The 25,923-nt window shown below is 41.5% G+C and overlaps 1 protein-coding gene across 1 annotated transcript in view; it reads left to right on the top strand.

The window, feature by feature from the left end:
* The window catches only part of larp1 (La ribonucleoprotein 1, translational regulator), a 136,332-nt gene that overhangs the window by 74,072 nt on the left and 36,337 nt on the right, over positions 1-25,923 (top strand). Inside the window, exons 4-11 of the mRNA XM_087995151.1 lie at positions 6,676-6,702; positions 7,083-7,254; positions 12,135-12,272; positions 12,738-12,896; positions 14,290-14,455; positions 18,992-19,136; positions 19,626-19,776; positions 23,831-24,000. Of these exons, the coding sequence (XP_087851277.1) occupies positions 6,676-6,702; positions 7,083-7,254; positions 12,135-12,272; positions 12,738-12,896; positions 14,290-14,455; positions 18,992-19,136; positions 19,626-19,776; positions 23,831-24,000 (1,128 nt within the window). The remainder of the gene's footprint in view (positions 1-6,675; positions 6,703-7,082; positions 7,255-12,134; positions 12,273-12,737; positions 12,897-14,289; positions 14,456-18,991; positions 19,137-19,625; positions 19,777-23,830; positions 24,001-25,923) is intronic.

The raw sequence follows: 25,923 nt of genomic DNA, 5'->3' as shown, positions 1-25,923 counted from the left end.
GATAGTGAGGAAAGAGAGACAGATAGGGCAACGTTGCAGTCAGTGTGATGGATTGAAGTGTGTCTACTTTAATGCAAGGAGTATCAGGAATAAGAGTGATGAACGTAGAGCATGGTCAGTACTTGGCACTGTGATGTTATGGCCATCACAAAGATTTGGATATCACAGGTAGCAATGATTGGTGGAAGTTCCAGGGTTTAGATGTTTCAAAAGGAAAATGGGGTTGGGAGGTAAAAGAGGTGGGGGCGTTGCATTGCAAATCAAAGGTAGTAACACAACTGCAGAAAAGGAGATCGTCAAGAAGGGTTTGTCTACAGAGTTAGTATGGATGGTAGTCAGAAACAAGAATGGAGCAGTCACTTTATCATGAGTTTTCTACAGACCCCACAGTAGCAATAGAGACAAGGGGTAGTAGATTGGGAGGCAGATTTTGGAAAGGTACACGAGTAACAGGGTTGTTGTCATGGGTGACTTTAACTTCCCTAATATTGATTGGAACCTCCTTAGTTCAAACAGTTCGGATGGTGCAGTTTTTGTCAGGTCTGTCCAGGAATGATTCCGGACTCAATGTAGATAGGCTGACTAGAGGGGAGGAGAGAGTGAGGTCTGCAGATGCTGGAGATCAGAGCTGAAAATGTGTTGCTGGAAAAGCGCAGCAGGTCAGGCAGCATCCAGGGAACAGGAGAATCGACATTTCGGGCATAAGCCCTTCTTCAGGAATGACTAGAGGGGAGGCCATATTCGATTTGGTGCATGGCAACGAACCAGGCCAGATGTCAGATCTCTCGGTGGGAGAGCATTGCGGTGACTGTGATTGCAACCCCCTGACCTTTACCATGTACATGGAGAGGGATAGGAGCAGACAGTATGGGAAAGTATTTAATTGAGGGAGGGGTAATTACAATTCTATTAGACGGGAACTGGGGCATCTAAATTGGGAGCAGATGTTCTCAGGAAAATGAATACAGAAATGTGGGGTTGTTTAGTGAACACTTCCTAATAGTGCTGGATAGGTTTGTCCCACTAAGGCAAGGATGTGATGGTGAGGTGAAGGATCCTTGGGTAACGAGGGATGTAAAACATCTAGTCAAGAGGAAGGAGGAAGCTTACTTAAGGTTGAAGAAGCAAGGATCAGACCGGGCTCTAAAGGGTTACAAGGTAGCCGGAAACGAACCGAAGAATGGACTTAGGAGAGTTTGAAGCTTTGGAGGTAGGATTAAGGAAAACCTACAGGCATTCTATACATATGTGAGGAACAAGAGGATGGCCAGAGTGAGGGTAGGGTCGATCAGGTATAGTGGAGGGAACATGTGCCTGAGGGCGGAAGAGGTAGGGGGTGTCCTTAATGATTACTTTGCTTCAGTATTCACTACTGAGAGGGACTTTGTCATGTGTGGACAGTGTGAAACAGGCTGATATCCTCGAACAGGTTGTTTGTTAAGAAGTTGGATGTGCTGAAAATTTTGAAAACCATAAGGATAGATAAGTCTCCTGAGTCAGACGGGATGTATTCAAGGTTGCTACCGGAAGCGATGGAGGAGATCTTTGCATCGTCACTATCCACATGAGTAGTGCCAGATGATTGAGAGTGGTAAATGTTCCCTTGTTCAAGAAAGGGAATAGGGATAATCCTGCGAATTGCAGACCAGTCAGTCTTATGTTGGTAGTGGGCAAATTATTGGAGAGGATTCTGAGAGACAGGACTTATGATTACTTGGAAAATCATAGTTTGATTAGAGATAGTATATCTTTGTGAGGGGCAGGTCATGCTTCACAAGCCTTATCGAATTCTTTGAGAATGTGACAAAGCACATTGAAGGTAGGGAAGTGGATGTGGTGTACATGGAGTTTAGCAAGATTTTAATAAGGTTTCCCATTCAGAAAGTAAGGAGGCATGGGATACAAGGAAACCAGTCTGGGCATAGAATTGGCTGGCCCAAAGAAAACAGAGGGTGGTGATTGATGGAAAGTATTCAGCCTGGAGCTCAGTGATCAGTGCTATTCCGCAGGGATCTCTTCTGCGACCTCTGCTGTTTATGATTTTGTAAATGACTCAGATGAGGAAGTGAAAGGGTGCATTAGTAAGTTTGCAAGTGGAAGGGTGCATTAGTAGGTTTGCTGTTGACACAAAGGTTGGTGGAGTGCTGTTGTAGGTTGCAATGGGACATTGGCAGGGTGCAGAACTGGGCTGAAAAATGGCAGATGGAGTTCAATCTGAAAGAGTGTGAAGTAATTCATTTTGAAAGGTGGAATTAGAATGCAGGATTAAAGACAGGGTTCTTGGCAGTGTGGAGGAAAACCGGGATCTTGGGGTCCATGTCCATAGATTCCTCAAAGCTGCCACCCAAATTGATAGGGTTGATAAGAAGACGTAGGGGGTGTTAGCTTTCATTAGCAGGAGGATTGAGTTTAAGAGCCATGAGATTATACTGCAGCTTTGTAGAGCCTTGGTTGGATCACACTTTGAATATTGTGTTCTGTCAGGGTCGCCTCATTCTAGGAAGGATATGGATGCTTTACAGAGGAGACTTGGTAGGATGCTGCCTGGACTTCAGGGCATGCCTGATGAAAGGTTGAGGGAGCTAGGGCTTTTCTCACTTAGAGTGAAGAAGGGTGAGAGTCACTTGATAGAGATGTTGAGAGGCATAGATAAAGAGGATATCCAGAGACTTTTTCCCATCGCTGAGATGTCTAACATGAGAGGGCATAATTTTAAGGTAACTGGAGGAAGGTTTTGGGGAGATGTCAGAGGTAGGTTCTTTACACAGTGGTGGGTGCGTGGAATGCACTGCCAGCAGTGGTAATAGAGTCAGAAACGTTATGGACATTAAAGCGACTCTTGAATGAGCATATGGATGATAGTGAAATGAAGGGTATGTAGGTTAGTTTGATTTTACAGTAGAATAAAAAGTCGGCACAACATCAAGGACCGAAGGGCCTGTACTATGCTCTACTGTCCTATGCTCCATAACGGGAGAGAATAGGAATCTTTGTCATGAGCAACTCACCACCTGTCTCTCTCAAGCTTGTTTACTGTCTACTAGATGCAATCAGGAGTGCAATGGAATACTCTCCACTTGACCACTGTCCAGATACAACATTCAAAAATCTCATCTAGGGTATATAGCAGCTCCTTAACTGCAGCCCATGCTCCACTACAACATTCACTGTGTCCATCACTGGCGTACAATGTCAGCAGTGTATCATTAATGAGATGCACTGCAGAAACTTGCTTTCAGTACCACCTTTCAAACCTGTGATCTCCAACCATCCAGAAATACAAGGACAGCAAGTATATGCGAACATTACAAGTTCTTCTCCAAGCCAAACATTGTTCTGACTTGGAACAAATATTGCCTTTCCTTCGCTGTCACTGATTCAAAATCCTGGAACTCACTCAAAATATTATGGGTATACCTACATCATGTTAACTAGAGCAGTTCAAGAAATTAACTCAGCACAGCCTTTGTAAGGGCATGAAGGGATGAGCAATAATTGCTGGCTTGCCCAACAAGAGCGTTTATCTGTGCACTTTCCCTTGAGCCGTGCATTAGTCTAATTCTAATTCTGCCCACTCCTCATGCCCTTGTTTTAATCCACATCTAATTCTGCTTCCTCCCCAAAGCATTGTACCAATCTGAAACTATTCTTCACAGGACACCCAAATCAATCCCACATTAGTCCCATGAATGTGGCGTGGTGCATTTGTTGGGGAGATCCTCAAAGGTAGTTACATATGTGTCTTTGCCTAATGTTTTTAATGAACTTGCAGTACTCATTCTTGTCACTGGATGCCACTATAAGTGCAGGTTATTAAGAGTTCTTTCTCAATGCATTTTTAAGTCAGGAACTTTGTCTGTAGTTCAGACTTTGGTCAATGTGCAGTAATAACCTCTGATAATCCTTTGGAATGAATTTAAAGGGATTGAGACAAAACTTAAATTTATGAAAGAACTTGCATTTCTATGTCATTTTTTTTTATCACCTTAGACTACTTCTAAAGCAGTTTATAACCACTAAAATACTTTGTGGTCTAGCAAGCCACAGCACTATGATTTTATTGTCAGATGGAAATTGTTAAAATAAGTGATCAAATTTTAAATGTTGATCAGGAAGAATCAGCATGTTACCTTGAATAGTTGGCAAACTGTGCCAAACTAACTTGGTAGAATTATTGACGTTCAATGATGTGGTACGTAGAAAATAATTAATGGTGGTAATGTATCTGGACTACTGAGAGGACATTCTGCAGGAATTGTACACCATATTGGTCACTGAAGTGAAGTCCTATGTATTTGGAGAAGCAAAAATGACTTTATGGAGAGGAAAGGAGAAAGAATAAAAGACATTCTAAGGCAGACAGTATGACTGATGCCTTCCAGGTATCACTTATCCAGCATAATGATACACTGTACATGCATACTTGCACACCTACTTAGCAACACATTGAATCACAAAATTGTTACAGCACAGAGGGGCCCATTGTTTCTGTACCTGTGTTGACTCCTTAAATGGAGCAGCTTGGCTAATGCTGCTTCCCTTCCTTTTTAGCTAATTATTCAATTCTCTTTTGAAAACCAAAATTGATCTTGCCGCTATTATATGCTCAGGCAGTGTTTTCCAGGTTTTAACTACTGCTTCTGTCCAGTGCCCTCATGATATCAGTCCTGCATGGTGACCAGATGTATTAATCTACTTTTTATGCAAGCACACCTCAGCGATCCACTGCTGCAATACCAACTGCTGCTCCATGTCTGAAATCCAGAGCTCCTGCATATCTGGCTATCCCAAGCAGAGGAAATGTCCTGGCGTTCCCATATGAAACTTGCTGCCCTTTGCCTATCAGTTAGATGATAAAAACTTAACAGTAATATTGAGACGTTAATTGAAACATTTTGCTTAATCCTTATTTCAAAAGTAAATGAAATTCTGAACCTCCTACTACTGACCATTCTTGCCTGGAAGCATATCAGGTCACACTCCTGGAACTCTTCTTTTCCCTCCCTCCCCCCAAAAAACGATACCAGTTGTGGGTGTACTTGTGTGACATGGACTACTGTGGTTCAAGGATGTGACTTACCACCACCTACTTTCGAGCAATTAGGCATGTACAGTTATTCCAGGAATTTCATTTCCCAAGACCAAGTAGTATAACAGAAAATCTGCTGGCTCTGGATGCTACATTTGCTTCTCTAACTTAGGGGTGTTGGATAGTACATTCTCTTACCTAACTTACGGGTGTTGGGTAAATCGCATTGAAGAGATTTTGGCATATTAAAATGGCTATGTTCCAGTACATTATCAAATCCTGCTATTTATCTGTTGTGCTACCTTTTCAATTGGGGTGTCACACTGAGTCCCTAACTGCTTTTTCAATGTATGTCATAGTCACTTTAGCATGAAAGGGTGCCATTCAGTTATCAGTCTATGGCAATTCTCGCTCGAACAATCTAATAAGTCCCATTTTCTTGCTGTATATCCATGATTGCACAAGTTTATTTTGCTCAAATGCCAATTTCATTTCCTGTTGAAATCACTCTGATTCTACTAGCCTCCTAGGCAGCAAGTTCCAAGTTATTACCATGTGTTGTATAGAAAGTGTTCCTTATATGAGTGCATCCCTCACCCAAAATCTTCAATCTGTATTCTCTGATCCTTCTGTGATCAGCTAATAAGAGTAGCCTTTTCCTGTCTACATGACCTAAATCTTGTGCACTTGTGAAATCTCAACTTGGTCTTCTATGCTCCAGGGAGAACACCCTTCTGTTAGTTTGTCAAAGACTTCCTTAAAAGTATAAACCACATGGACAATATTAATATAGGCTTCTAGTCTGCTATGTCACCTAATCCAAAGAAACTAATTTATTTGAGCATCTGCCTTTTACAAATCTATGCTGGATCTCCTTTAATAACTCAAACAAATCCTTTCATTGTTGATTCCCCCCAAGATTATTGTTTCTGAAGCCTACATATTAAACTGATTGGTTTATATTTACTCTGAATGACCTTGAGGTATTTTTTTGAATAGCTTTTGTTACATGTTCCACTTATTAATGCTTTGGTACCATTCATATGAAGAGAAGATTTGAAAGATGGTAGCAAAAGACTTGTGGCACTTTTGGAGCAAAAGCAAAGGGATTTCTCCAAAGTGTTCTAGCGACCGTTTATCCTTTGAAGTTTATACAGTTGATTTATCTGGTAATTGTCACATTGAGGGTTTGCTGGGTACAATGTTGGTTGCTATGTTTCTCGCATTATAACAGTGACTAAGCTTCAAATATAATTGGTTGAAATGTATTTCTGACATCCTGATTGGTGAAAGAAGCTATAGATATGCAAATTCTTTTCTCGTGATCCAGTAATACTGTTGGTGTAAGTGCTGCTGTCAGGCCCTATGTTATACAGGAATTCATTTTCTTCCATTACAGCAGTGATTGAATTTGCAAAGTATTTAATTGGCTGTAAAATGTACTGGGACACTGGGTGATTATGAAAGGTGGGACATGAATGTGAGTCTTTTGCTTTCTCTTTTGTGACGCAGTTGTTGTCAAAGCCTATTGTGAAATGAAGCTAGGCTGAATTTGTTCTACAATTTAGCATTTGCCCCAAATGTTTTTGTGCTCTGAGCTCAGTTTCATTGTCCACTTTTTAATTGCTTTCCGTCTTTTGTTTCAGACATGGGAGCCAGTTATTTCCTCTGAGGTGAGTAAGATTATTGTTGCAAATTATTTGGATGAATATGTCCTTGCTCTTGGTGTGTTCAGTTCGATGAATCCCATCTATGCAGAATTAGCTGATTGTAATTGATGGAGGGATGGTATTAACCAGTGTTTCTCCTGGTCTTTGAGGAAATCCAGCATGGGTATTTGATGGCAGAGGGTTGTCTCGGTACTGACAGTCACTTGGCTAAGGATACTGATGGATACTTGGCTAAGGCATACCTATGAGGATACCATTCGGTGACAGGATCTTCAGAAAGTGGGAGGGCTGTGGATTTGTGATGGAAGTGATAGGAGACTGGGGACTTAAATCATGGAACAGCTGTAAGTGATTGTTGTCACCTCCATACCATTTTCTTGCAGCATCCACAGAACAGTAAACTACAACAGAATAAAAAACCTCCTGCTAGAAAGGAACGGCCAGAGAAATGCGATAGCAGTGAGAGCAAAGAGAACCAGAAATCTAAATCTGACGAATCACCAGAGGAACGGAGTGCCGATGAGGATTCACAAAAATCTACACAGAAGAGAAAAGGTATTTTTTTAAACATAGGAGTGGGAAATTGAAGTTACTGTGGGGGAGTCTGCTCAATCACTCATTTCCAGCCAGGCAGGGAAGAAAAGAGCACTGGATCTTGTTCCAGAAAACCCACTTATGTGTGCACAGCCCCTCTTTTAATGGCATTTGAAGTGCTTATCTAAATGCTAAAACATCTCTGCTTACTGCCTCTAACATTGTTTTAAGCAGGGAGCTCCAGATCCCAACACTGGATGAAAAAACTCCTTCCTCAAATCCTCTCTAAACTCCTCCTCCTCGCCTTAAAATTGTGTCCCCGGTTATTGACCCCTCTATTAAGGGAAAGGAGTAGCAGGTAGAATTTAATTTAGATGAATTTGACGTGCTGCATTTTGGAAAGTTAAATCAGGGCAGGACTTGTGCACTTAATGGTAAGGTTCAGGGGAGTGTTGCTGAACAGACACTTTGGAGTGCAGGTTCATAGTTCCTCGAAAATGGAGTCTCAGCTTGATAGGATAGTGAAGACGACGTTTGGTATGCTCTCTTTTATTGTCAGAGCATTGAGTATAGGAATTGGGAAGTCCTGTTGCGGCTGTACAGGACGTTGGTACGGCCACTTTTGGAATATTGTGTGCAATTCTGGTCTCCTTATCAGAAGGATGTTGTGAAACGTGAAAGGGTTCAGAAAAGATGTACAAGGATGTTGCCAGGCTTGGCGGATTTGAGCTACAGGGAGAGGTTGAATAGGTTGGGGTTGTTTGCCCTGGAGCATCAGCAACTGAGGGGTGACCTTATTGAGGTTTCTAAAATCATGAGGGGTGTGGAAAGAATAAATAGATGAGGTCTTTTCCCCGGGTTGGGTGAATCCCGAACTAGAGGGCATAGGTTTAGAGGGAGAGGGGAAAGATTCCAAAGTGACCTCAGGGGCATCTTTTGCACGCAAAAGGTGATGTGTGTATGGAATGAGTTGCCAGAGGAAATGGTGGAGGCTGGTACAATTATGACATTTAAAAGGCACCTGCGAGGGTACATGAATAGGAAGGGTTTAGAGGTACGTGGGTGGAATGCTGGCAAATGGGACTAGATTAATGTAAGATATCTGGTTGGTGTGGGCAAGTTTGACCGAAGGGTTTGTTTCTGTGCTATGCATCTCTCTGACTCTAAGAAGATCCTCCTTATCTATCCCATTTATGCCTCTCAAATTTGAATCTTCTCTGCACTCTCTCCAGTGCAATTGCATCCTTCCTCTCTCCAGTGCACGCAGAACAACTCATGTGGCATTTGTAATTGCACAGTAATTGTGTAACTTTAAAAGTGGTGCTAGAGCAGACAGACTATGGGGTGTATGTATTCAAATCTCTGAAGGTGGTATGACACATATAGAACGCTGTTAGAAAAATATAAGGGCATCCTTGGTTCCATTTACAGAACCATGATTACTGAAGGAAGTTACGGTGAAGCTTTGTGAGGCAGCAATTAAGCCTCATAGAGTAGTTTGTCTGATTCTGGATTTCCAAAGCCTTAGTGATGCTACTGAAGTGATTCACTATCTGAAGATCAAATACATATAAAGCTGATACTTGAGAGGAGGCCCTTCAGATGCAGAGAGAAAGGAGATGATGTGGTTGTACTCAGAGCAGCGGAACTTAAGAATTCATAGATTTTTAGAGATTAATGGAAAGAAACTGTTTCCCATTTGATATGCTTGCCTTTATTGGTCAGTGCATTGCATACAGTAGTTGAGAGGTCATGTGGCTATATAGGCTGTTGTTTTGGCCACTATTGGAATACTGTGTGCAATTTTGGTCTCCCTGCTATAGGAAGGATGTTGTGAAACTTGAAACGGTTCAGAAAAGATTTACAAGGATGTTGCCAGGGTTGGATGGTTTGAACTATAGGGAGAAGCTGAATAGGTTGGGGTTATTTTTCCTGGGAGCATCGGAGGCTGAGACGTGATCTGATAGAGGTTTATAAAATCATGAAGAATGTGGATAGGGAAAGTAGACAAGGCTTCTACCCCCAGAATGGGGGAGTCCAAAATTAGAGGGTGTCGGTTCAAGTTGAGAGGGGAAAGATTTGTAAAGGACCTTAAGGGGCAACATTTTCATGCAGAAGGTGGTGCATGTATGGGATGAATTGCCAGAGAAAGTGGTGGAGGCTGGTACAATTACAATATTTAAAAGGCATCTGAATGGGTCTATGAATAGGAAAGGTTTCGAGGGACATGGGACAAATGCTGGTAAATGGGACTAGATTAATTTAGGATATCTGGTCGGTAAGGACGAGTTGGATGGAAGGGTCTATTTCCATGCTGTATATCTCTGACTCTAAAGGTAGCTAACGAGTGAAGCAGATTTAAGGAGCTACACAGGAGATGCAAAGAAGAAACAAAGAAACTTTGTTTGTAATACAGTAAGTTATGCTATGGAATACGCTGTCTGAAAGGATGATGGAAGCAGATGCAATGGTAAATTCAAAAGCGAATTGGATAATGATATAAAAGGAAACATTTTGTAGTTGGCAGTCTAACCAGCGGTTAAAAGGAGAGTGTGTGTACAAGGTGTTTAGTCAATTATGATCATATTAACATGGCGGAGCAGGTTTGACTTCAAATTCCTGTTCCAATGTTCCTAATTAATGGAATGTGAATAGAATAAAAGGCTATTTGCCTGTTGTGCCTGTACAACTTCTTGAAAGCGCTATGTAATTCTTTCCTTCATGGCTTCGTAAAGGACTACAGTACATAAATGAACCCCTTTGATCCATCGAGTCTGCATTGGTCAAAAACAAGCAGCAAACTTGTCCAGTGTAATTTTCCAACATAACCCTGTGACTTGGCATCGTAAATGCATTCTTAAATACTACTGAAATGTTAGTTTCATTGTCTACCACCCTTACAGGACCCTTCCATCCTTTGAGTGAAAATTTGTTTACTCATATCTCCTAAATCTCCTGCCACTTAACTTTCCTCCTTGCAATGGGGTCAATACACAGAAGCATGGATTTAAGTTATTTTCTGTTGACCTTATCTATGCCACTCGTAATATTGTACATCTCAATCACCCCCACTGCCATATCAGTCTCCTCTGCTCCAAGGAAAACAAACCAACTCTATCCAATCTCTCTTTACAACCAACGCTCCAGCCCAGGCAACATCCTGGTAAATCTACCCCGTTGCAGACGTTTCATCCCCTGTCTAGGTGACATCCTCAGTGCTTGGGAGCCTCCCGTGAAGCGCTTCTGTGATCTTTCCTCTGGCATTTGTAGTGGTTTGAATCTGCCGCTTCCGGTTGTCAGTTCCAGCTGTCCGCTGCAGTGGTCGGTATATTGGGTCCAGGTCGATGTGCCTATTGATTGAATTCCCTGGCTGTTCTCTGTTTGGCTTGTCCTATAATAGTAATGTTGTCCCAGTCGAATTCATGTTGCTTGTCATCTGTGTGTGTGGCTACAAAGGATAGCTGGTCGTGTCGTTTTGTGGCTAGTTGGTGTTCATGGATGGGGATCGTTAGCTGTCTTCCTGTTTGTCCTATGTAGTGTTTTGTGCAGTCCTTGCATGGGATTTTGTCCACTACATTGGTTTTGCGCATGCTGGGTATTGGGTCCTTCGTTCTGGTGAGTTGTTGTCTGAGAGTAGCTGTTGGTTTGTGTCCTGTTATGAGTCCTAGTGGTCGCAGTAGTCTGGCTGTCAGTTCGGAAATGCTCTTGATGTAAGGTAGTGTGGCTAGTCCTTTGGGTTGCGGCATGTTCTCATTCCGTTGTCTTTCCCTTAGGCATCAACAGATGCCTAAGGGAAAGACAACGGAATGAGAACATGCCGCAACCCAAAGGACTAGCCACACTACCATACATCAAGAGCATTTCCGAACTGACAGCCAGACTACTGCGACCACTAAGACACGACCAGCTATCCTTAGTAGCCACACGCAGATGACAAGCAACATGAATTCGACTGGGACAACACTACTATTATAGGACAAGCCAAACAGAGAATAGCCAGGGAATTCCTAGAGCCGTGGCACTCATCCACAGATTCAATCAATAAGCACATCGACCTGGACCCAATAAACCAACCACTGCAGCGGACAGCTGGAACTGACAACCGGAAGCGGCAGATTCAAACCACTACAAATGCCGGAGGTAAGATCACAGAAGAGCTTCACAGGAGGCTCCCAAGCATTGAGGATGTCACCTAGACAGGGGACGAAACGTCTGCAACACAAATTCCCAGCTCGGCGAACAGAACCACAACAACGAGCACCCGAGCTATAAATCTTCTCACAAAAGTGCTAGTATTATCTTCCTGCTGTTAAACTCTGCTTCGACTAATAAAGCCGAGTGCTCCGTCTGCCGCCCTATCCTCTTTATCTACCTGTCTGATTATCTTAAGGGACAAGTGGACATGCACACCAAGGTCCCCGATCTTTGGTGCTTCCCAGGTTCCCATTGTTCATCGTATTCCCTGGTCTTACTTGTCTTGTCATAGTTAATCACCTCCAACTTATGCAGGTTGGATTTCATTTGCTGCTGATCAGTCCATCTGACCAAACTGTCCACATTCTCCTATAATCTGAGGCTATCCTCACTATTTACCACCCCATTATCCTCGGGCTTATTGATCAATCCTCCTACATTCAAGTCTAAATAATTTATATATACCACAAATAGTAAGGGCCCAAACCTTTAATCTTCACCCAAAACCCTTTGGATCTTTCATTTTCAAACATTATCCAGTTCCCTTGTGGAAGCTGTCATTGAAACTGTCTCTGCCACTATTTCTGTCAGTGTATTCCAAGTTTAAACAATTTTCAGCAATTGGTTAGTTCTGTGGCATCAGAAGACTGCCTGTTCAATATCTCTTTTTGTGCAGATTTGATAATGTTTTCCTAATCTGTGTCCAGGATACAAACAAAAGTGGGTTCCACTACAGTTGGACGTAAAATCAGAGGGTACGCAGGACAAGCCAGTATCCCGCAGCAACTCTCGCCCTCAGACGGAGCCCTTGCGGCCACCTGTCAACAACAGGAACGACTCAAAAGGTTTGCCTTAACAGCCTTGACTAGATTACCGATGGCATCTTCCTCAGCAGGTCCCTGTGAATATATTTATTTTTGAAAAGTGCAAATTATTTTAGAGTCTTGGGTAAGGGAGAGAAAATATGTATTCAAGGTCTTGGAGGGTATGATGGGGTGTATTAACAGAATATGGAACATCACAGTCTAATCTGGAAAGAACTGCCTGATTCACCTGAAAATGCTGATGACACTCCAGATGTGGAGAATATTGCAGACACTCCTCTTCACCTGTTAGTAATCTAGATGGACCAGTTGCACTGTACAAAGGTCAGTCTTTGATTAAGAGATGCTGGGGAGGATATACTGATTATTGATTTATGACAAGATTCAAAGGCACTTAGAGTGAAAGATGTAGCTGAGGGATGTTTGGTTGATGTTGAGGATTAAGTGTGTAATGGATCACTTATCTCTGGTTTTATGTTTCTTCAGGCTATCATCGTGATGAGAAGCACGACTCGCGAGATTGGAGGGAAGACCGTGATGAGATTTCCAGCGTGAAAAGCGAGGGTGGAACGATCCGCGGAGGCTTCAGGGGAAGAGGTCGTGGACGTGGCCGAGGGAGGGGTCGTGGCAGAGGTGCTTCTCGCTGTACGTAATTTGCTGACATTGAAAACTGCAGCAAAAGTTTTGAACCAGCGTGATGTGTCCCTCAGTTGAAATTCAGTCCACTCCCTGAACCCTTGATTATATGTGGGAGGATGGGGAGGCATGTTTGTTTTCCCCCTCAATTTATCCTAGTCGGCCCACTTTGGTGTTGGTGTCTGCAAGCAGTTAGTGCTGCAATGTGATGTTTAAAGTAAGGTGGGTCTGCTGGGTAGTAAGTAACACTGAGTCCCCTTCCTTTACAGGGGGTTATCAAATTAACTATACAGCAGTTGTGGAAGAAATTTGGCTAGGGATTGCAGAATATTGTACAATAGATGGGAAATGATGGCCTTTAACGTAGAGGCAGAAACTTCACACTGGAGCAGAATAGGCAGCAAGTTAGCTTTCACATTTATTTCTTATCCATATATTTCAAGTCAGAATGTTCATAATTCTGGGAGATTATTTGGCCTTGTTGGTTCTGATAACAAATGACTCCAGTTTATATACAGTATGGGTTCTTAGATTCTGGTAAGAGGATTTAACAGACCATGTGTCAATTTGTATATATTCTTACTGAACTCTGAACAATCCAGAATCCCTTTGCTAATTCAAAATTTTTCATGTTATCTTTAATATTCTCCTAATTTAATGAAACAGAAAAGCAGGGCTATAATTCTGTATCTGAATAGTGGTCCTGCCACTACAGCACAGCCTTACTGCTGTATCACAGACTCTCCTGCTGTATAAATTATCAGCCTGGATAATTCCTGGATTTGAGCTAGAATCTTTGATCTTCTGAGTTAAGAGGCATGTGTAACCACAAAAATCAGACTGTTGCAGCAACAGGAGAATTACTCATTTTCCGTGTTCTCCATAAAGATGGCATGGTTCAGCTTAGTTCTGAAAATCTGTACTTCCGGATCAACTGAGCGTGCAGGCCAGGAATTATGCCTACGAACTTTGTGATTTACACTGCACTGTGTCATGTAGTGCTGTTGACTAGAGAGTGATAATTGTTCTAAGAATGACAAATTTAACAGTACTAAACTTAAGGTGATTTGAGTAGGAGTGCAGAACAGATGAATATGGTTTGATCTGGAAAGTTTTGGATAGAAAATATAAGTCTAAGCAGAGATCCAAACAGCACATTCTCCTGAATATAGCATGTTTTACCTCTTATAACAAAAAAGGAATTAATAGTTTCTTTATTCTCTGATCTGCTATCAAATATTTCCTGACCACGTTGCTCTCATGTCTATTTCATGTCTGATGGGAAAAGTATGGCAGACTTTCATAAATATATTGCCTTCCCACATCTCAGATCTTCCATTTGCTTAATCAGTGGTAGAATTTTAATTGAATGACTAACTAGAGCTGTTTTTGCATGTTGCAGCTCACTTTGACTACCATTACACCTACACCGCAAACACCGACAGTAATGATGGATTGTACAGGCCAAAATTTGGCAGTGATATCATCTATTACTATGACAATCAGAGCAGTGCGGAGCTGTATGCAATGGATAAAAAGCTGCTCAAAGATTACATCAAGAAACAGATGTAAGTACACTTTTTCTACTTGCTAAGTGTGTTCCATTGTCTTCCACCAAACAGGTTGTCGGGTAGAAACTGAATTAAACGTTCAATTAAACGTGTACATTCTCTCAATGCTACTAGACAGCAATGCTCAAAAATCATGGGGACTGTGGACAAATCTGTTTCTGAAATCTCTAAATCATGTGAGAAAGTTCATTCATGGTGGTGATCAATAAGAAAAAATGCCTCCGTAAAGTAAATGGTGAGGAGCTGCTGCTGCTTCACCACAGGCTAGGTCTTTCCCCAGCTTGTTACTTGAAGGGGGAAGGGATGGGAACAAGAAGGAAATCACAAAAAGTCGGGGGCTACAGGAGGCCATCAGGTGAATGGGAGTGAGTAATGTGGCTGGGAGGATGAGTTGGTGAGAAAGAAAGAGAGGGGTAGGGTAAGAGGTGGGCCAAGGTATGTGGGAGAGAGGGAGGATGCAATAGGAGGAAAAGGAAATATTTTAACCCTTGTCAATAAGGAACACTCAGCAAGCAAATAACTTGCCAAAGTATGAAATCTCTAACCTTAATGCTGCATATGTTGATGAGCTAATACCGTCAATTGTTACATTTTAAATTTGAGAATGAGATCTAAAACATAGTAAAATGGCTAGTAACTGCCTGGATAAAATATTCTGGTTTTGTAACTACGCAGTGGAAAAAAATTAGCTGTGACCTCACTGATCTTGGAAGGTTTTTATGGTGAAGGCATTTTGCAAACATGTGTCAGTTACTTTTAAAATAACATTTTGTCACCTTGTCACAGTTGCCTTGTACTAATCCAAATACTTTGGTAACTTTATGTTGTGCCTGTAGTTTTAATAGATGATTGATAACTCAGAATCGTAGAGCTGTACAGATGAAACAGACCCTTCAGTCCTAGTCATCCATGCCGACCAGATAACCTAAATAAATCTTGTCCCATTTGCCAGCCTATGGTGTATTAGCATTCATTAGCAGAGGGATTGAATTCAAGAGTCGTGAGGTGATGTTGCAGCTGTACAGTACCTTGGTAAGGTCACATTTGGAGTACTGTGCAGTTCTGGTCGCCTCACCTTAGGAAAGATGTGGAAGCTTTGGAGAGGGTGCAGAGGAGATTTACCAGGATGTTGCCTGGAATGGAGAATAGGTCGTACGAGGATATGTTGAGAGTGCTAGGCCTTTTCTCATTGGAACGGCAAAGATGAGGGGTGACTTGATAGAGGTTTCTAAGATGATCAGGGGAATAGATAGAGTAGACAGTCAGAGACTTTTTCCCCGGGTACAACAGAGTGTTACAAGGAGACATAAATTTAAGGTGAAGGGTGGAAGGTATGGGGGGATGTCAGGGGTAAGTTCTTTACCCAGAGAGTGGTGGGGGCATGGAATGTGCTGCCTGTGGGAGTGGCAGAGTCAGAATCATTGGTGACCTTTAAGCGGCAATTGGATAGGTACATGGATAGGTGTTTAAGTTGGGACAAATGTTCGGCACAACATCGTGGGCTGAAGGGCCTGTTCTGTGCTGTACTGTTCTATGTTCTATTTGGCCATATCTGTTTATACCCTTCCTATTCATGTACCCATCCAAATGACTTTTAAATGTTACATCTGTACTAGCCTCCACCACTTCCTCTGGCAACTCATTCCACACATAGACCACCCTCTGTGAAAAAGATTTATAAGAGATTATAAATCTTTCACCTCTTACCTTAAACCTATGCCTTCTTGTTTTTGACTCCCTTACCCTGGGGGAAAAAACCTTGGCTGTTCACCCTATCCATACCCTTCCTGATTTTATAAACTTCTATAAGATCACACCTTAGCCTCTGATGCTGTAGGGAAAATAGCCACAGCCTGTTCAGCCTCTCCCTTTAGCTTAAACCCTCCAATGCTAGCAATATCATTGTAAATCTTTTATGATTTTTTTTCTATGGAGTATATTGATGAATTATTCTCTTTGCTTCTGAGTCCAGTGCCCCGTATGTCAGTACACAAAGTAATGTCGCTACGTGATTGCACCATCTAAGAAAATAGTTTCTAAGACTGAAAAGTAGCCCCTAAGACCAAATATGTAGCTCCTGAAAATCAGAAGTAGCTCTTGAGGGGCTGTTCTTTTAAAAGAAATTGTGCCTTACTGGCAAAAGTAGCATTTATTGTCTAGGCCTGAGAAAGTGGTGGTGGTCCACCTTTTTGAATTGTAAGTGGTAGATTGAGGCAAACTGTGTGTCATGTGGGTAATTGAGTGGACAGTTTGGAGTCATCCAGATTGATGATCAAAGTCTTGATGAAGGGCTTTTGCCCAAAACATTGATTTTCTTGCTCCTCGGATGCTGCCTGACCTGCTGTGCTTTACCAGCACCACACACTCTACAGTCATCCGGATTGGTCTGGTATTGAAATTGCCTATTGGTCAGATCAGCTAAAGATAATGAGTACTTTTTCCTTAAAGGCATAAGCTAACCAGTTGGGTGTCAATATGAACACCTTCATGGTCATTTTTACTGAGAGTATTTTATTTAGCTGAAACTAATGGCCAGATAGGTTAAATGATGATAAATCACTGCCAGCAGAGTTCCTGCTCTTTGCTGATGTGAGTTTCTACTTATGGCCTAAAAGATCTTTTCAAAAGGTTTTCAAAGTCAGCCTGAATAAAGCAAGCTGTTTAATAATAGCTGGATTTGGTTTTTAAATCTGATACTTTGAGATGTAATGCAAAATGCTACAACACACTGGAATTTGTACGATGCGTGTAGCTCTGATATATGCCTTGGAATTTGATCACTGCTCTGAATGACGCTGTTGCCAAATGTAAAACTGAACTTTTGAACCCAGTGTGGTTATGTTGGAACCCGTAAACCTTTTTGTTGGTCCTGCTTGCATCAGTTAAGTAGAGTAACAATCCACTTCAGATTTAAACCCTGACCCTTTTTCTGTAGCATATCTTGGTTTAGAAATTGCTTTTATAAGCACACGCTGTGCTTCAGCAGTGTCAGTGTTCCATCTCTGACCTGGTTACTTGGTCTAATAAGTTCAGCTCACTGCTACACTGTTGCTTTGTTACACCACAATGTATACTATACTGAAATGCTTTGATAATTTCCTGACACAAATTCCGCAAGCAGATAGGTTTCACTGAATTTTATATTGTGTTTATTCGTGAAAATCCAATATTTATGAAGATTTTGATTTTGGATTGTCCCACATGTTTTTTCTGCTTAACCTCTGTCTCAATTATATAATCACCCTTTCTTGGATCACTCTTCAAACTATTTTGTCAAATTAAATGGCCATCATCAATATATCTTCTCAGTTCTTGTCACATCTTTGTGAATCTTCTCTGTAATATCTCTATGTCCCTTTTGAATATGGAGACTAAAGCTGTTCCTGGTGCTTTCAAATATGGTCAACTAAAGTTCTGTATGAGGTACAACTTTTCTCTCTCTCCGTTCTTTCCCATTAGAAGTGGATTCCACTTCGATATCTTTCTTATTGCCACCTTAATTACTTTTACTGCTTTGTGGCTGATGTATCTGAACCCCAAATACCTCATTTGCAAGTACATTCTCATTCTACAAGTGTAGTAATTGTATGCCTCTTTTATTTTTGTAGTACTCCTTTACGTAACAACCCCTCTCAAATTAATGCCATATGCAAATTTTGAAATAGTACTTTTGATTCCAAAAACACATCTTAGAACCGGTCCCATCATCTCTCCTGTTTTGCCATGCTGAGTAAATAACTGACTAACAGTCCATGTTTGTTCTGTTTTATTGCCAAAATGAGATATATAATAGGCAGAATGTAATACTTTTTTCAAGAGTCTTTGGTAATTTCAAATGTGTTACATCTATATTATCTTTGCTTGTTATCTCTTTAAAAAGTCAGCAAGATTGATCAAGCTTAATCTCCTATTTTAAAATCTTTTCTAATTATTATAATTTTGGTGTCTGGATGTTTTCTTATGGACCTTTGAATGATAATTCAGTTTTCTTTCCTGCATTTTCTAGGCTAATTGGTTTGTACTGCCCACAGTTTGCTCTTTATTTTTGAGTAGCACAGTCTGCCAGTCATTTGACATGATTCCTTTTTATGTATTCCATCTCTTCCTTAACAGTCATTTTAAGCTTGCATTCTGTTATTTACTTGTTATCTAACCCTTGACGTTATCCATACTCCCCACAGGTCTGATGTTTACTCCCATCTCCTAACTAACTTTCATGCTTCTGTTACTCTTGCCATTCATCTAGCCAATTCAACGTTTCTTTCCACTTAAGAAGCATTGGATCTACTATGGTATGGCAGTGTAGGACTTAACTTACTTGGGTAATAATATGAAGGCCTCCTCCCTCCTCCCCACTCTTCTCTCTGTCCCTTTTCCATCATATTTATCACTTTGGTTGTGTGTGTCTCTCACCCACAGTGCGACCTATTTCTCAATTTGAATGTGTACTTTGTCGATTGTCTGGGATAATGTGTACTGATGTGCATTAGCTGACTGTATAAATATAATAAATATTCATCTATTTTGTTTCAGTGAATACTACTTTAGCCTGGATAACTTGGAAAGAGACTTTTTCTTGAGAAGAAAGATGGATGCTGACGGTTTCTTACCAGTCTCATTAATTGGAGGTTTTCACCGAGTTCAAGCGTTGACCACCGATGTCAATCTCATTTTGGAGGTCTGTTTTAATATTCACCAGCTCTCCAGCTAGATTTTTTGTTAAATATGTGATTTTGCTTTTTTTTTTAAATTTCAGCAGAATAAATTTTACCTCTGTTACTGTTGTTGTTTCAGAGTGAGTCATTGTTGTTTGAGAAGATATCAGCTTCCTTTCTCTGGAAATGAAAAGGGGGTTGTAGACACTTTAAGATGTAGTAAGAGGAACTGTGAAGGTATTGCTACTAGCCACAAGATAATAGCAAGCAACCTTTCAGAACTGTAACAATAATTGGCTGTTACACAAAAGTTGGAAAGCATAACAAACCATCTTAAAATTTAACCGGGGGTAGCTGAGACAGGAGATTGATTTAAAGAATTAATGCAGAGAAGATGACACAAGGACTGATAATATTATATGAGTGTTGTCTGATTACTAAATTTCCAAAGTGTATTTCAAATTCCCATTCAGATTTGTAGTTCTAAATCAGGGTTTGTTACATTTCCCCAGGCTTTGAAAGACAGTACTGAGGTGGAAGTGGTGGACAAGAAGATCCGAAAAAAAGAAAACCCTGAGAAATGGCCACTCCCAGAAACAGACTTCACACGTTTACTTAACTGTCCAGAATTCATTCCTGGGCAGACGTACAAAAAGCAGACTGGTGAGTATAATTAATGGGTGAGTGGTCAGTAGGGCAAGGATTATGCTGGGTTGCTGACCAGTGAAGTAAAGATAACATTGGTCATTGTGGTGAGTATTACTTCGGATGCTGGATTTGGTGGGGTGTTTTAAAAAATTCTCAAGGTCAGGTTCGTAGGAGAGTAGTCTGACACAGAACAAACGACCAAGAGGCGAGTCTGCTAGAATATGGGCATTTTATTCCCCGCAGCGTCGCCACAACGGGTCTGGCTTATACTCACTCTACATGTTACCAAAACTGGGAGCCGTCAGTTCTCGTAGAGCGGTTGCCAACAACCCACGCTCGGCGGTTAAACGTAACCCCGGAGCAGACTCACCGAACTGGAGACTTTTCCAGCTGATATACTCTTTTCCAGATATAAACATTCATGTGAACAGCAGAGCAAGGCTAAAAAACACATTCCATTCTGGTTACATACAGATAAGAAGATTCACACGGGACTAAGCAACACCTCCATTCCGGTTAGATTCACACATGTATTGGGACATAACTTTTAACCGTTTCACCACATTCCACTGCTTGGAATTTTACACCACATGGGGTGAGGATAACTCTGCGTGAGTGGTCAGTAGGGAAGATGCAACACTGATTATTAGGTGGTCAATGGTACAAGTATAACACTGGATCATGATCTGTTGCGCAGGAGTGGTGCTGGGTGAGTTGTTAGTGAGTGTGTTCTTCACCAATTCATATGATGTGGGTATTACTGGCAAGGCCAGCATTTATTGTCATCTCTTAATTGCCCTTGGGAATGCGATGTTGACTTGTTGCAGTCCATGAAGTGTAGACTCACCCAGAGTGCTGTTAAAAGGACAGTTCTAAGATTTTGCCCAGCAACATTGAAGTGTTCCAAGTGAGTGAGTGGTTTGGAGGAGAGCATGCAGTTTGAGGTACTCACAAAAATGTGCAAATTGATCCTGTAATTTAATTAAATAGATCTCTGTCCTTCGAGGTGGTGCGGTCATAGATTCAGTAGGTGCTGTTGCAGAGGTCTTGAGGAAACACTGCAGTGTTTGTCATAAGTGATACATAAGTGCCACTGTGCATCACTGGTGAAGGATGTGAATGTTGAAGAGTGGATGGGGTGCCTATCAAGCGAGCTGCTTCGTCTTGGATGGTGCGAAGAGTTCTGTGTGTTGTCGGAACAGATTTTCCCTCAGCAAGTGGATAGGCGCAGCTATCCACTTAAGAGAGGCACTGGCAGAGTGCTAATGTCATTGGAATAGTAATCTAGACTCCCAGGCTAATATTCTGAGAATGTGGGTTGGAATCCCACGATGGCAGATGGGGAAATTCGCATTAAAATAATATCTGGAATTAAAAGATTATTCAATAGAATCATATTTCCAGTTGCTGATTATCATAAAAATTGGATCAATAACGAAGCAAATCTACTATCCATATGTGGTGTAGCCTATATGTGACTCTGGACCCAGAGCAATATGGGTGGCTTTAAAATTCCATCTGTAATGGTTTAGTTAGCCACTTGGTGCAGGGAAAATTAGGGATGAGCAAAAAATGCTGGTCCAGCCAGTTTTACCAATATCCCACATAACAATTACATAATTGTGCGTTCCATCATGTTCATAGTTTCTGCCTTTTAAATTGTGCATGGGCTTTCAGGGGAGAGATGTTGAGCTACTTGCCACAGCAGCCTGAATCTCTGACCTATTCTTGTAGCTATAGTACTAAATGGCTGTTCCAGTTCAACTTCTGGTCAGTTGTAACCCCAGGATGTTAATGGTGAGTGATTCCGAGTGTCAAGGGGAAATAGTTATATTCCCCATTGCCTGGAACTTGTCTGGTATGATTTTACTTACGACCCAATTGAGCAAGCTTGGATATTATCCAGGTCCTGCTCCTTGTACTCATAGCTACTTAAGTGGTCTGAGGAATTCTGAAAGGTAGTGAGCATTGTGCAATCATGAGGAAATATTCCTATTTTTTGTTCATTCATTTTTGGGATATGGGTGTCGCTAGCTGGCCAGCATTTTATTACCAGTCCCTAGTTGCCTTTGAGAATGTGGTAGGGAGCTGCCTTCTTGAACCGCTGAAGTCACCTGCTGTGGGTTGACTCGCAATGCCATTAGGGAATTCCAGAAGTTTGACCCAACAACACTGCAGGAACGGTGATATATTTCCAAGTCAGGATGGTAAGTGACTTGGAGAGGAACTTAAAGGTGGTTCCCATATATCTGCTGGCCTTGTCCTTCTAGATGCAATTGTTTGTGGGTTTGAAAGATGCTCAGTCTGAGGATCTTTGGTGAATTTCTGCAGTGCAACTTTGACTAAGCATTGGTGGTGGAGGGAGTGGATGCTTGTTGACATAGTGCTAATTCAGTGGACTGCTTTGTCCTGTTGTCATGAAGCTGCTTGTGTTGTTGGAGCTGCACCCATCCAGGCAAGTGAGTATTCCATCACACTCCTGACTTGTGCCTTTTAGATGGTGGACAGGCTTTGGGGAATCAAGAGGTAAATTAGTTGGCATAGTATCCCTAGCCTCTGACTTGCTCTTGTAGCCACTGAATTTGTGGTGAGTCCAGTCGAGTTTCTGGTAAATGATAACTCCTTGGATGTTGATCGTGGGTGATTCAGTGATGGTATCATCATTGAATGTCATGGGGTGATGGTTGATATGTCTCATTGATGATCGTCATAGCTTGATATTTGTGTGGCACAAATGTTATTTGCTATTTGCAATCCAAGCGTGCATGTTGTCCAGATCTTGTTGCATTTGAACATGGACTGCTTCAGTATCTGAGGAGTCGCAAATGGTACTGAACACTGTGCAATTATCAGCAAACATCCCCACTTCTGACCTTAACCTGGAGGGAAAGTCTTTGAAGCTGCTGAAGATGGCTGGGCTTAGCTGGGGCACTCCCCTGCAGAATTATTGCAGAGATGATTCACCTCCAGCAGCCGCAATTATCTTACTATTTACCAGCTATGACTCCAACCAGTGAAGAGTTTGCACACTTATACCTATTGATTCCAGTTTTGCTCGGGCTCCTTGATGCCACACTCGATGTTAAGAGCTGTCACTCTCATTTCACCTCTGGAATTTAGCTCTTTTGTCCATGTTTGAACAAAGGCTGTAATGAGGTCAGGAGATGAGTGGACTTGGCAGAACCCAGACTGGGCATCAGTGAGCAGGTTATTGCTGAGCAGGTGCTGCTTGATAGCACTGACTATGTGACTAAAGGAAAGTCTTTGAAGCAGTTGAAGATGGCTAGACGTAAGATAGTAACTGAAATTTTTGTGTGTCCTGTGGCTTAGTTGATTGGCCTCCAACAGCCAAAATCACCTTTCTCTCCATGTGGCTGCAACAAGAAGTAAGTGTTTTCCCTGATATCAATCGTCTCTAATTTAGAAAGGTCATCTTGATCAGCCAGATGGTGCCTGAAAGTCAAGGCTGTCATTCTCAAGCTGTAATGAGACCAGGAGCTGAGTGGCCCTGCTTCTGCTTTTATGACCTCCCTATAACGTGGGTTATAGTGTTATCAGTCAGGTGTGTGTAAAGTTTCATGCTGTGATCTCTGGGGTTGATGGTCTGGGTTGGCATGTTTTCAGTAAACGTATGTACCAAATTATAACCTGGAGCATCAGAGGCTGGGAGGTGATCTTACAGAGTTTATAAAATCATGAGGGGCACAGATAGGGTGAAAGTCAATATCTTTTTCCCAGTGTAGGTGAGTCCAAATCTAGAGTGCATAGGTTTAAGGTGCGAGGTCAAAGATTTAAAAGGGACCTGAGGAGCAACCTTTCCACGCAGAGGGTGCTGCGTGTATGGAACAAGCTGCCAGAAGAGATGGTGGAGGCGGGTACAATTACAACATTTTAAAAAAGATCTGAATGGGTGCATGAATATGAAGGGTATAGAGGGGTATTGGCCAAAAACTGGCATATATGACTAGCTCAGTACTGGATATCTGGTTGGCGTAGACCGGTTGGACCAAAGGATCTGTTTCTGTGGTGTATAACTTTATATCTCTCTGTTGTGCTGTCTCTCTTTTAGAATCTGCTCCAGGTTCACCCCGGGCAGGCAGTGCTGCAAGTTCCAAGACCGAGGAACCCAGTAATTTGAAGACTTTGCCAAAAGGACTTTCCACCAGCCTTCCAGACCTGGATTCTGACACGTGGATCGAAGTGAAAAAAAGACATCGGCCAGCTCCTGCAAAACCAAAGGTTAATCTTGAGTTCTTCACTCCTCCGGGTTATTTCATACCCTGTTCCTGCTAAGGATTTGTCATAGCAACTCGAGAGGCTCACCGCAATCTTCTTGAAGAATTTTGAAATGCTGTCCTTTCCAGTTAGACTTAAATCTTGTGAATGATTTTAATTTAAAATAAGAGGGCCTTATCACAGTCACCCGGCACTGAGGGCACTGCTATGACTTGAATCAAACCCACGTCTCTCAAGGCCCCATTATGATTTTCCTATACTTTGATGGAGAATTTGGAGCATAGTGGTATAAATTTGCCGTGCTGAACCTGAAGAGGATACAGATTCAATGATGATTGCTAATTTTTTAATTCTAAGGGAATAGGGTTTCTGCTGAAAGATTATCTTATTGAATGGCAGAGCAGGCTTGATGGGCTGTGTAACCTGTCTTCCTATTTCTCAGTTCTAGAGACTTTTTTGTCATTTTTAAGAATTCACATATGGTATATCTGAGTAATAAACAGAAAATAAACAATTATCACCCATTTTCCATGTTAATAGTAATGTATCGTTGCTTATTCTGAATACAAATTGTGAATGGAAGCTAATGTTTATTATTGGCCATTACTCTGACTAATTTAGATGATTCATTTAACACAGATGGTAGTTTCCTGACATTCCATGCTCGATGGTAAACTTGATCTTCGCCCTATTGTCCATTTCCTTATCTTGAAACTATCTCAGCTATCTCATTTCGTAATGTATTAACAGAATTTAGTCAAATAGTCATAACAGCTTACATATTCAGTAGTACTTAAATAGAACAATCATCAAAATTGTATCCCGATGAATCAAGCCCTAAAGCAATCTAGGTATAGGTAGTTTTAACCATTTAATTATTTTGAGACATGTCAAATCCACAAACCATTTGAAAGCTTAACGAAATCAAACCCATAGTTGTATGAAACTTAATTGAAACCTAATGTTAAGTACAGGCAGTTCTGCTGTAATGCAGTGGTTGTGTTCTTGTGCAACTCCATGTTATAGAAAAATTACTCTTTAGGAAAAGCACTTAGTGTTGGTGATTTAATTGCGTTACAATCAGCACACGTTTTAAAAGTTTGCACTTTACGAAGTGTCCCGAAATCGACAATTATGTTAGTGAATTTGCATTAACGAAACCCATGTTATAGCAGAATGGCGTGTATTTATGTATATGTAAGTAGATTGACTTGCCCTATGACGTGGCAACAGAAGCAGTGGGCCCTGTCCCCATTTCAAGGGCAATTAATTTAAAGTGCAGATCATCTATGTTCTCAGGATAATCAGGGTTAGGTAGTCTTGTCAGTGAAATCCATATCCCAGAAGGAATTTTCAAATAAATGACAGAAAGGCGAATACCTCTGATTGTCAGTGAGGTTTGTATTTTCATATGACTGTGGAGGATATCATCCCACCTGTAGTGGTAGTCAGAACTAGCATTGACGTTGGCATCTGTTGCCTTAAAATTGCATGGAACATTGTTCATATCACGGAACTAGGTATCCAGTGGGCCCAGGACACAGCTGCTGAGTGTATGGGTTCAAATATCTGCATTTTTAATTTCACTAATAAATTTGAAATTAGTCTCAGGAGTGGGTGATCATGGAACCATCAGCGATTGTCTAGTTCACTCGTGTACTTTTTAGAGAAGGAAATCTACTGGCCTCCATTCCAGCAATGTAGTTGGCTCTTACCTGCCCTCAGAAGTAGCTTAGCAAGCCTTCCAGTTCAGGGAGAATTATGGATGGGCAACAAATGATGACATTACCAGCTGCATCAAGATCCCATGAAAAATAAAGCAAAGAAAGGCCATTTATATTTCCAGTCCTCAAAATGCAGGAAAAACAATCAAGCCAACTACTACCTTTTCAATCTACTCTTGATCATTTAGCAGAGGTGGAAGTT

The sequence above is a fragment of the Chiloscyllium plagiosum genome, unplaced genomic scaffold (assembly GCF_037043375.1).
Source record: "Chiloscyllium plagiosum isolate Xiang-an unplaced genomic scaffold, Cpla_swu_hap1 HiC_scaffold_16, whole genome shotgun sequence".
NCBI lineage: Eukaryota > Metazoa > Chordata > Chondrichthyes > Orectolobiformes > Hemiscylliidae > Chiloscyllium > Chiloscyllium plagiosum.
This window is presented reverse-complemented; position numbering and strand designations above follow the sequence as displayed.